Source organism: Triticum aestivum, chromosome 6A, assembly GCF_018294505.1.
Source record: "Triticum aestivum cultivar Chinese Spring chromosome 6A, IWGSC CS RefSeq v2.1, whole genome shotgun sequence".
Taxonomy (NCBI): Eukaryota; Viridiplantae; Streptophyta; class Magnoliopsida; order Poales; family Poaceae; genus Triticum; species Triticum aestivum.
Window position 1 is genome coordinate 62,671,415 of NC_057809.1, and position 11,034 is coordinate 62,682,448.

The following is an 11,034-nucleotide window of genomic DNA, read 5'->3' on the forward strand; positions in this document are numbered from 1 at the left end:
AGGCGGTTTCTAGCCCACCAAATTATACTTGAAGGGTCATCTTCCCATAAACGTGAGGGAAGTTTGGGGAAGTATACGGTATCCCTAAAAAAACGAATTTATGGAAGCTGTTGGAGGGATTATTGGCTCAACTCCCGTCAAACGATAGTTTTTTTTTCCCGAATAGTGAAGCTATTTGAGATGCTCTAAAATGAAGCAAAATGGCTCTGGAACTCCGATTTCTTTGTATTTGAAAGCTTACCAACAAGACTCAAAGCTTAGATAATACTCCCTCCGTTTTTAAATATAAGCTTTTCTAGAGATTTCAATATTGGTCACATACGAATGTATATAGACGTGTTTTAGAGTGTGGACTCACTCAATTTCCTTTGTATGTAGTCCGTATTAGAATTGGAATATCTAAAAAGATTTATATTTAGGAACAGAGGGGGTATAACACACGGTGGTGGTTGTTGATCACGGATAAGTATCAGCACAAAACTCGTAAAAGCTGCAGTTGTAATTGTAAATCTGCACCAAACTCGTATAAGCTGCAGTTGTAATTGTAAATCTGCACCAAACTCGTATAAGCTGCAGTTGTAATTGTAAATCTTCATCCCTAGTGACAGCGGTTAACTGATAGAGACAGAGATATGCGCTCCCTGTTTATGTGCCTACATCTGTAAATAATTTCCATGCAACTCTGCAAACTCTAAAATAAGGTCTGTACATGATTGCTCACAACTTGTATTTGGAAAAATTAGTACCAGCTGGGAGTTCTGTTGAAGGACAGGGCGCATCATATCTGTTATATGTTCTTCTGATTCAGTTTGTACTACATATCTTAATGGAAACTGTGCTCAAAATGTTTGACTGAACTAAATGAAAGCGTCACTAGTTCTTCAGTATCTCCGTTGCTGATTCAACATTCTAATATATTCTTGTGTTGTTGCAGAACAGGTCTGAGGGGCAATTCCATCAGACATTTTGTATTCCATGATTCCCAAATCTTGTGTTACAAAATGGTGAAATAATTTTCTATGATATGGATGTTGGCAACGCGTCGTCTAGAAGGCCCTGACTATGACGTACCGCCACTTACTAGAAGTACATGTGGTGAGAGACAGTAATTACTTGGAGATCTTTTCTGATTTCTGTCATTTTCTGCACTTGATAGTTCCCTATAAAGTATGTCAGTGCATGTACTATGAAACAGCTCGGTTCTGTATGCAAGTTGTGTGCCAAGAATCCTGCACCCTTGTTCTTTCATCCAACGCCCGTCAGTCCCTGGTGCATCAGGAGCACCAATTCCGTCGTTGCACACGATACTTTGTCAGATATGAATGTTGATGCATTCACCTTTTTTTAAAATGACTTATATATATTATAAAGATTTTTTTTTTTGAAGCAAGGCAAAAGATTTGCCATTTTCATTGATTAAGATAGGAGTTTTAACAGGAACCCGCCAGGCGGGGGAAAGAAGTCTACTCTCGCGGCATTACATTACAGAGGTGCCTAGCGCCTGCAAGCGCCCAAATACGAGCCTCCTCCTTTATCCTAGCAGTGATCATGGTCACCGTGGTAGCGACATTCCTAAAAACTCTTGCATTGCGCTCATTCCAGAGTTCCCAGGAAACAAGCATGAGCATGGAGGCCAGAGCCTTCCTCGGGGGGCCCCTATCTAGGATAGTCTTGAACCACCATTCCTTTACAAAAATTTCGTGACGCCAGCCTGCAACTACAGCACTGTTTATGCCGATCCATGAAGCCACATTAGCCCAAACACGTTGGGAAAATCTGCATTGGAATAGGAGGTGTGATGCAGATTCAGCAACTTGCTTGCATAAAGGGCAAAGCCCACAATTGGGCCAGCCCCGACGCTGCAGCCTGTCCGCAGTCCAAACACGATTTTGGATGACGAGCCAAGCAAAAAACTTGCACTTGGGAGGAGCCCAGACTTTCCAAACGGACATGTTCATGTTGCTCCTGGGATGGCCCTCAAACTGCGCCATGTAGGCCGAAGAAGCGGAATACTCGCCACTTGTAGTGAGCTTCCATATGATAGTATCACGGACATCCGCAACCAGGTTGATCCCAGACACCCTTTCCCAAAGAAGGGCGAACTCCTGGATGTGCCCCAAGGATAGGCCATGCTGGGTGTTTATTTGGCTGACCCAGAAATTGTTCAGGAGTGCCTTTTGGACTGTGCACGTCTTTTTCTTAGAGATGTCGTAGAGAGCGGGTGCAATGTCTTTCGGCCTGATTCCATCCAGCCAAGGGGAGTTCCAGAAGCTCGCAATGCAACCGTCTCCGATGCGAACCATGGTGGCAGCCGCAAAAATGTCTCTGTCCTTGTCAGTACATGGTGTTCCAGTGCCTAGCCAAAGCTTAGGAGGGTCTGCCCATTCATACCAAAGCCACCGAAGACGCAAGGCGGTTGCAAATTTCTCGAGGTTGAGCACTCCTAGCCCACCATAAATTCGTGGCTTACACACAAGTTCCCAATTAACTTTGCATTTTCCTCCTGTGACCTTGTCACAACCTGCCCACAGATATGCGCGTCTCAAACTGTCAATCTTCTTCCTCACCTTCACCGGTAAATCAAGGGGCGTCAGATGGTAGATTGCAATGGCCGTAAGCACTGCCTTGACGAGGACAATACGACCAGGGGTGGCCACGTGTTTGGCCACCCATGGCGGGAGCTTGCCGGCGACCTTGTCCTCTAAATATTGGAAATGTATCCTTTTGAGTCTTCTCACTGAGAGGGGCAACCCCAAATATCGCACTGGGAAACCGGAGCGAACTGCTGGAAAGTCATGTAGAACATCCTGAAGGTCGATGCCCTCGCAGCGAATAGGCGCAACGAGACTCTTTGCACAATTGGTGACCAAGCCAGTGACCTCCCCAAAAGAGGCCAATGTCGACGCCAAGAATTGAATATCACTTTTAATGGGTGCATCGAAGATGGCAGCATCATCAGCGTACAAGGACGCAAGGATCGGTCTTCCTCTGAGAGGATGCAAGCTTCCTTGGGCCGTGGCTGCGGCAAGTATGTGGTGTAGGGGGTCAATAGCAAGGACAAAGAGGAGCGGCGAGAGCGGGTCCCCTTGCCGAAGGCCTTGTCCATGTCTGATCGGGTCGCCGGGGATGCCGTTAAGTAGCACACGGGAGGAGGCTGTGGAGAGGAGCGTCGAAACCCAATCACGAAAGCGACTTGGGAAGCCCAGGTGTCGAAGCAAATCCATCAAATAGTCCCATCTAACCGAATCGAAGGCCTTTTTGATATCCAGCTTGAAAAGGAGGGTAGGGGACTTCGTGCGGTGAAAACTTCTGGCCAAGTTTCTTACATACATAAAGTTGTCGTGGATGCTTCTCTTTTTGATGAAAGCACTCTGTGCATTGGAGACAAGGTTGGTCATGTGTGGGGCTAAGCGAGAGGCCATCATTTTGGCGATGATTTTGGCAACCGCATGAATGAGGCTAATTGGTCTGAAATCTGAAATGTCCTCGGCGCCGTCTTTTTTCGGGATAAGGGCGATGTTCGCTGAGTTGAGCCAGGTGAAGCTGGAGGCGCGCAGGTTGGAGAAGCCATTGACAACAGCCATCAGATCCTGTTTGATGATGTCCCAACATTCCTTGAAAAAAATACCGGTGAAGCCATCCGGTCCGGGAGCCTTGTCACTTGGTAGGGAGAAAATAGCGGCTTTAGTTTCCTCTTCAGTGAATGGTAGGTCCAGATCCGTAAGGTCACATGGCTGGGTTGGAATGGTATCCCAGTTGAAATCCTTTGACCGTGCCTGCCCCTTGCGAATGACCGTGGAGAAGTGCTCATGGACAATGGCTTTCTTGTCGTCATGGTTGGTAACCCACCCTTGGTTGTGCCGGAGGCGATGGATAAAGTTTTTCCGTCTCCGCCGATTGATTCGTAGATGGAAAAAACGTGTATTGGCATCCCTCTCTTTAAGCAAGGTTATCCTTGAGGATTGCTTTTTTCTAGCTCTCTCTAGGACAGCCAGAGCGACAACCTTCCGCTTGAGCTGTTTCCTTAAATCTTGCTCGTCGTTGCTCAAGGCCCGAACTTCTTGTGCCATGTCCAAGCGCAGGATGACCTCGAGAGCCATGTGGAGTTGGACTTTATGGCGGGAGAAGAGCTTCCTACTCCAGCACCTCAATCTCTGACTAGTTGTTTTCAACTTGTGGAAAAGAATATGGCAAGGGTCATGGTGGCTCACCCTCTCGTTCCATGCATCAGCAATGACTTTCTTGAAGTTTGGCATGTTTGTCCAGAAATTTTCAAACTTAAAGGATTTTGGCCTCGAGGGTCCCTCATCGCTAGCAAGGAGAAGGGGGCAATGGTCGGAGAGCGAGGACGACAGCGCGTGCAGGATGTGGGAGCCAAAATGGATGTCCCAATCTTCATTGCAAAAAAAGTATCCAGCTTGCTCATAGTGGGATTATGTTGCTCATTGCTCCATGTAAACTTTCTATTTTGCAGGTGGATCTCCTTGAGCTCACAAGAGTTGAGTGCATTACGGAAGCGAACAATACGACTTCGGTCCACATTTGCTCTGTTTTTGTCGCGGGCGCGGTAGATTTGGTTGAAATCTCCAGTGACCAGCCATTTAACTCCATCGGGAGGCCTCTGGCTAATCATTTCCTGAAAAAAGGAGTCCTTCAGATTGCTTCTTGTAGGTCCATACACCGAGGTCAGCTTGAAGGAGGTACTGGACTCGACAATGGTCACCATGGCTGAAAGGAGGAAAGTCCCCAAATTGACCTGCTCAATCTTGATCACATCCTCATTCCAGAGAAGGAGGATTCCTCCCCGGGTGCCGTCCGCCGGGCGCTCAGCAAAAGATTTTAGACGGTGTCCTCCAAGGAAGGCTGCGGTGTATTGATCAATATTGGCCATTTTGGTTTCTTGCAGACAAACAATGTTGCAGGGGGTCGAGGCAATGGTTTCATGAACAGTCGCTCGTCGTGCAGGACAATTGAGGCCTCGAACATTCCAACTGAGGATACATAGGTTGCTGTCATTCATGGTTAACCAGCAATACATCTAAGCAGCAGGTACAGAACCTAACCTCACAAACTAAAAGCCTTGCCAGGGCAATAACAGTGGCCAGGCCGACGCAGCGGTCTAGGGAAACAGGCAGAACACATAACCAAACAAGGCGATACATGAAGGAAGGACTAATCATCAGGACTAAGCTACATCTTCATCTTCAGCCCGCAGCAACATTACGCCACTGTGGCGTCGTCGCTGGCTTGAGTCCTCATGCCGGGACCCGTGTCTCCACCATGCTGGATGAGGGCATCTTCCACTGCACCATCAAGATCACAATCCATCTGGAAGAGAGCTCGCAGAGCAGCAACCGCGAGATCAGGCAGCTGGCCATTGAACAGGGCAACATACTTGCTGATCGCATCTTCAGTGATCATCTCACCTTCACCAACAATGCCCAACCTCTGACAGAGAAGGCGCTCCGCCATCTGCGCAATGGGCATGGTGTGTTTCTTTGCTTTGAGGCGTGGGCTGCGCCTTCCAAGAGCGAAGTCGACCACACCAGCAAGGGTCTTGCGTCTGGCTACTGGAGGTTGTGGGGGGGTGGAGCTTGGGGCCGTCAGGAGGGGTGGCTGGAGCGAAACGAAGATGGGTGTGCTCGTGTTGCTTGACGTGGCCACCTCGTTGAGCATGTCAGGGGCAGCCAAAGCAGTCAGATGGCCGTCCGATGCAGGGGAGGTTTCGAGCCGGGCGCTGAGAGGTGTTGACATCGGTGGCATGGGAGAGACTCTTTCCCCAAAGCAGGGACCCAACCGCCTGAGCCATCCTGGGACCAGAGAGGTTGGCCTGATCTCGATGATGTCGCACGAGGTGGTGCGCTGCGCCTGGGGAGGGGAGCGGCCACGGTCATGCGCGCGGCGCTCCTGATGATCTTCATGGCGATCGCGCGCACGGCGCTCCTGGTGATCTTCCTGGCGGTGACGCGCCCGGCGCCCTGAAGCTGGGACCACCGAGCCATCGGGGAGGCGCTGGACCCGGCTGGTGTCCACACGCCTGGCATCCGGGGGGGGGGGGAGCTCGGCCCCATGGCGACGCCCATCATCATAGCGCCTGTCATCACGGCCGTGACGGTCGTCGCGGCGTCTGTCGTCCTCCGAGCGGGCAGGTGCCCTTGACCGACTCCGGAAGAGGCGGTCGTGCCAGGAAGATGACCGGCGGTCGCCGCGCCGTCCTCTCCTGTTGTTGTCGTCGTCTCTATCACGATCATGTTCACGCCTGTCGCGGGCGTTGTCTTCGCGGCATCTGTCTTTAGCAGGCACGCGCCTGTCTCGAATGCGCCTCTCGCCATCCACCACGCCATAGTACCAGGTGAACTTGTCGGGGTGGGCGCGACGAGGGAACTGGTCGTTGGCGTCAGGGGAGTAATCTTCATGAATATCTAGGTGCACAATCACCCTCTTCTCGATGCCCTGCCGACCCACCGCAGGAGTGGGGGAAAAGCTGGAGCCCGCGGCACCTGGCCCGCTGGTGAAGGTCACCCACTGCACCTTGGGGATCTTGTTTGGGTCAGCAGACCATGCCCAAAGCTTGAGGGCAGTGGCATCTTCTCGCTGAACTGTGGCGACGTCAAAGTAGTGAAGGAAGGTTTTCGGCCCCAGGATCTGCGCCGCAACCCTGTCGTCCCAGGCGTTGAGGGGGACGTTCTCCAGACAGAGATGGACGTGGTGGTAGGCTTGCACTTGCTCTGCGTGGGCGCTGAGCCGCCAGTTGGTGACGTGGATGTCCAGCACCCCCAGATCAGGGGAGTTGAAGCTGAACCTTGCCGGCCCTGCCGTCACGGTGTCACGGTGGTGCTGGAAGTCGAATCTGACGAAGAAGTCCTCCGGGTAATGGGGGACTACCCGGAGAAGGTTGCGGTCGATGCTGAACTGCTTGGCGATGGCGCTTCTGAAGATGGCCGCACTGACAGAGGGCCTGGTGCCCCCCAGCCAGACCACCGCTGCCAGGCTGGCGAGGCCGGCAGCCTGGGCTTCCATCTCCGGGGTGGTGGTGATGACGACATGCCCCTCCTCAGGCCTGACGGAGGGGTCTCCGATGCGCATCGGAGGCGCCATTAGGCGGGGCGCCGGGGACGCAGTTGGGGCAGGCGGACGTTGGGTATGCAGGGGAGCAGAGGACGGCAATTTGCTATGGCACTCCCATGCACGATGCCCGCTTCTCTTGCAGATCAGACACTTGTAAGGATCTCTACACTGAGCTTTGCAGTGGCCCTTCTCTAAGCAGCGATGGCAGGTTCTTCGGTGGTGCTTGACGAAGGATCTGCGGCTTGGGGGGGGGGGATATGAAGGCGACGACTTCCGCTTTGAATGCCGGTTGTTGGGCGCGAGAGCTCTCCACCAGTACGGTGGACGAACGAGAGTCCACCCTTCTTCAGGGGTCGCCGCACTTGAATGCGCACCCGGCGCCGCGGGGCTCGAGGGACGGGACGGGATTGGACGGGACATCAGCGCCGCGCGCCGGCCGGCATTGATGGCCGAGAGAGACGACGCCTTGAGGCAGGGCCTGTGCGCGCCATGAATGGGGACAGGGGGAGTGAAATCCAGCACATCAGCAGTAATGGCAAACCTCACCTTGCGAGCTGCTCGAACGGTCTCAAGCGCAGTAAAGACGGGCGGATCCACAACAAATCCCGCCCCGGGAGCAGCACCCGCAGTCTCCAGAGCAGCAACGGCAGGGGGATCCACCAGCTGAGAGTCAAGGACGACGATAGAACCCGGTGAATCCGCGGATCTGGGCGGCGAGGCAGACTCCGGGGATGGGGCTTCCAGCTGGGGAAAGAGCGACCGCACCAGGACGCGGCGCGCGCAGAGCGGCACAGGGAAGCCTGGGGGGAACCGCGGCGTGGGCGGGGAGGCCGAGGAGCTAAACGGCGCAGCAGCGGGAGCGGTGGATGCGGCCGCCGGAGTAGCGCGCCGCAGGAGCGGGAGCGGTGGAGCGCTGCTCATTTTTTTCGCGGATTATTATAAAGATTCATAATAAATACAAAGCATTCTAAACATAATATAAATTACATCAAGGACCTTGTACCACCGAACAACCACTGCCGACGCCAGAATAAGCCGCCTACATGCCGAAGCCGACTGGACCTTGTCAATAACATCCGGAAAGTCATTGTGCACGTGCCCCTAAGCCACAATGTGCCTACCTGTCATTATCACCACCATACATATTATTTTTCTTGAGGCAACACAACCATGCGACACAAAGAAGAAATATTTTTTAGGCATATATAGAGAAATACAAATGAAAAAGCCGACCGACAAGAAAAAGAAACCGGCTCGACTAGGTAAAGAATAGCGCGGGAGTTATGTCTCGCTTATCGCCACACGTAGCAGCGGCTAGCCTCTTTTGTGCAACCCTAGTGAGCCGGCACAGTACTATATAGTTGCCTATACGCGATTTGTTTTCCGTTTTTTTAGTTTTCACAGTTCACAGCAGTTTTATTACATTTTCTTCACCTTTTTATTTTTATATTTATTTTTCTTTCTTTCTTTCTTCGGGTTTCTTTGGTTTTCTTCAGTTTCTTTTGTATGTGTTTATAATTATTTATTATTTTCAAACACATATCTACTTTTTTCATACCCACTATAAAAAAATTGTATACATCAGGACTATTTTTATACGCGTTTAATATTTCTCAAATACAAGATTAACATTTTTTGAGATATACATTTTGATATCTATTTTTTCATATACACTGTACATTTATCATATACATCTAAAACATTTTTATACAAGTTTAGTTTTTTTCAAATACATGTTTTCGAATTTTTTTTTGAATATGTGTTAAACGTTTTTGAAATACACATTAATTTTTTTTGAATGATATGGAATTTTTCCAAACTTTCCCCAAAATTTACATTGTATAAACATTTTATAATATGTCAGAAACATGTATTTGAAATGCTTAAACATTTCTTCTAAATGTAACGTTCATTTTGTGGCACAATGTTTTTTTTTGGAAATTACATGAACATTTTTTACATAGTATAACATTTTAAAAAGTTAAATTTTAATTTTTATGCAAACACGTGAATACTTTTTACATGTCACAAACATTTTTTTAAATGCTATCAATATTTTTTAAATTACACTTACAAAATTTTACACTGCGTTCAAATTTTCCAGATTGGCGATGATCATTTTTAAAATTTTAAGTACATTAAGTTTTGTGAACAAGCTGTGATTGGATGGTTAAGAGGGCAGTGATACACCCAGCGCATCAGGTATCAAACTTCAGGTTTGATGCTTTGATGTCTCATAAAGGCGTCTTGAGTTTCTGTCAAATATTGTGTACGAATTGGGTTATGTTTGAACTTGGTTTTGTAGTGTGGGTGCGGTACGTGTGTCAAAGTCAAACACGTTGTACCCTTGATCTATTATATATGATGAGGCATCCCATATTATAACATATGCCAGCATAATAGCACAATCATAGATGGGGAGTCCGCGGCGTGTAGCAACGCCCGGGTGGCAGATGTGCGATACTGTAATAGTGTCATGGGGAGAACACCTGTAGTCATGCCCCGGGATGTTGTGCTCGCGCGTCAGCTTAGCAGGCAGCAGCCCATAAAGCTCGCACGCCTCTGTCGCATGCTGATAGTTGACCAATGACATGACCATCGTTCATTGACTTTCAGAACTCATGAACTGGAAAGAACCCGCGGCTTCAAAATATGGTCAGAGATTTTTAAAAATTTCATGAATTAACAAACAGCTTGGTAATTTGAAAAATGCTTATGAATTTTTTTTAAAATGCATGAATATCAACAAGCCACGAGTGAAGTTCACAATTTCAAAAAAGTTCATGATTCAAAAAAGGTCATAAAATTGAAACATTGCATGAATTCAAAAAGGGTTACGAACTTAAAAAAGTTCATGGATTTGAGAAAAGTTCAAGACTTGGAAAAGTTCAGAACTTAAAAAAAAATCAAAAAGGTTTACGAAACCAAACTCGAACGAATCCGCATATGGGCGAGGGGGTGTGCGCCAATTGTAGATATGCTTGTATTTGTGCTTAAGGTGCCAAATATGGTTTGCGGTATTGCTGGTGAGACGCAGCCGCTCCTGAAGAATAGCACACTTAATTTATTTATTTTAAGGGGGAATAGCACACTTAATTACACAGGGCGAGCTACATGGGCCGGTTCGTTCGAGCATTTTTTTTCTGCTACCGCCACATTCATGCTTTTCTTTTTCTCAAAAAAAAAAACATTCATGTTTTTTTACTGATGTCTGCAGGTTTTTGCTGTTCATTTCGTTTTTTTCTCCATTTCCTCTCCTTTTGTGTTTTCTCTCTTTATTATCCTCTTCCCTTTTTTGTATTTCTACTTTATTTTTAAATATTTTATTCTTTCACCGGATGCAAGTTTTTCTAAATTAAAATTCGTTATCTTTTAAAAAGAAAGATGAACATTCTTTAGAGTATTTGACATTTTTTAAAGAGACTTTTTGAACATGGGCATTTTTCAATATTTTTCTTACTCTGTCAAAAAAACTATTTTTTAATACAAAAGCATACCCAAAAATAATTGAAGTGTAGCATGAATGAAGCTACTATACGACAATTTTTTTACGGAACTCTTCTCTAACAGAGCAGTATATATACTGCATATATTCTGATGGATAGAAATTGCCTGGAACTGCATCTCGATTCTAGGGAAAGTGACTTTGAGAATTGAGAGGTAAATACAGATGTCTGACGCCATGCTGTGCACGCGGCATGCACCACCGGACCGGAGCAAGAAAAGAATCGCCATTTTGGCGCCGCTGCAAAATCAAAACAAACTGTCCATTCTGCTTTTCAGTCAGTAGGAATAATGCCGAGTGCATCTCTCCTGGTCCAGGCATAGCAGAGAAGAGAAGAGGGACTTGGTTGACAGACAAACAGACAGACACACAGCATGGAATTCAGATTGTGGGATTGATGGGCATCTGATTCTAGATGCTCAGGCTCCGGTAGCGGCCCAACTGCCTTTTTGGAAAACAAC

At 48.1% G+C, this 11,034-nt stretch overlaps 1 protein-coding gene across 1 annotated transcript; it reads right to left on the reverse strand.

Moving 5' to 3' along the window:
* Positions 1 to 4,964: 4,964 nt before the first annotated feature.
* On the reverse strand, positions 4,965 to 8,025 carry LOC123132032 (uncharacterized). The gene has a single exon (XM_044551777.1). It carries the CDS (start codon positions 7,987 to 7,989, stop codon positions 5,221 to 5,223), a length of 2,769 nt encoding a protein of 922 aa, XP_044407712.1. The 5' UTR covers positions 7,990 to 8,025; the 3' UTR covers positions 4,965 to 5,220.
* Positions 8,026 to 11,034: the final 3,009 nt, after the last annotated feature.

Excerpts from the sequence above, each read along its gene's own strand:
- LOC123132032 (XM_044551777.1), bottom strand. The coding sequence starts at position 7,989 with ATGAGCAGCGCTCCACCGCTCCCGCTCCTGCGGCGCGCTACTCCGGCG.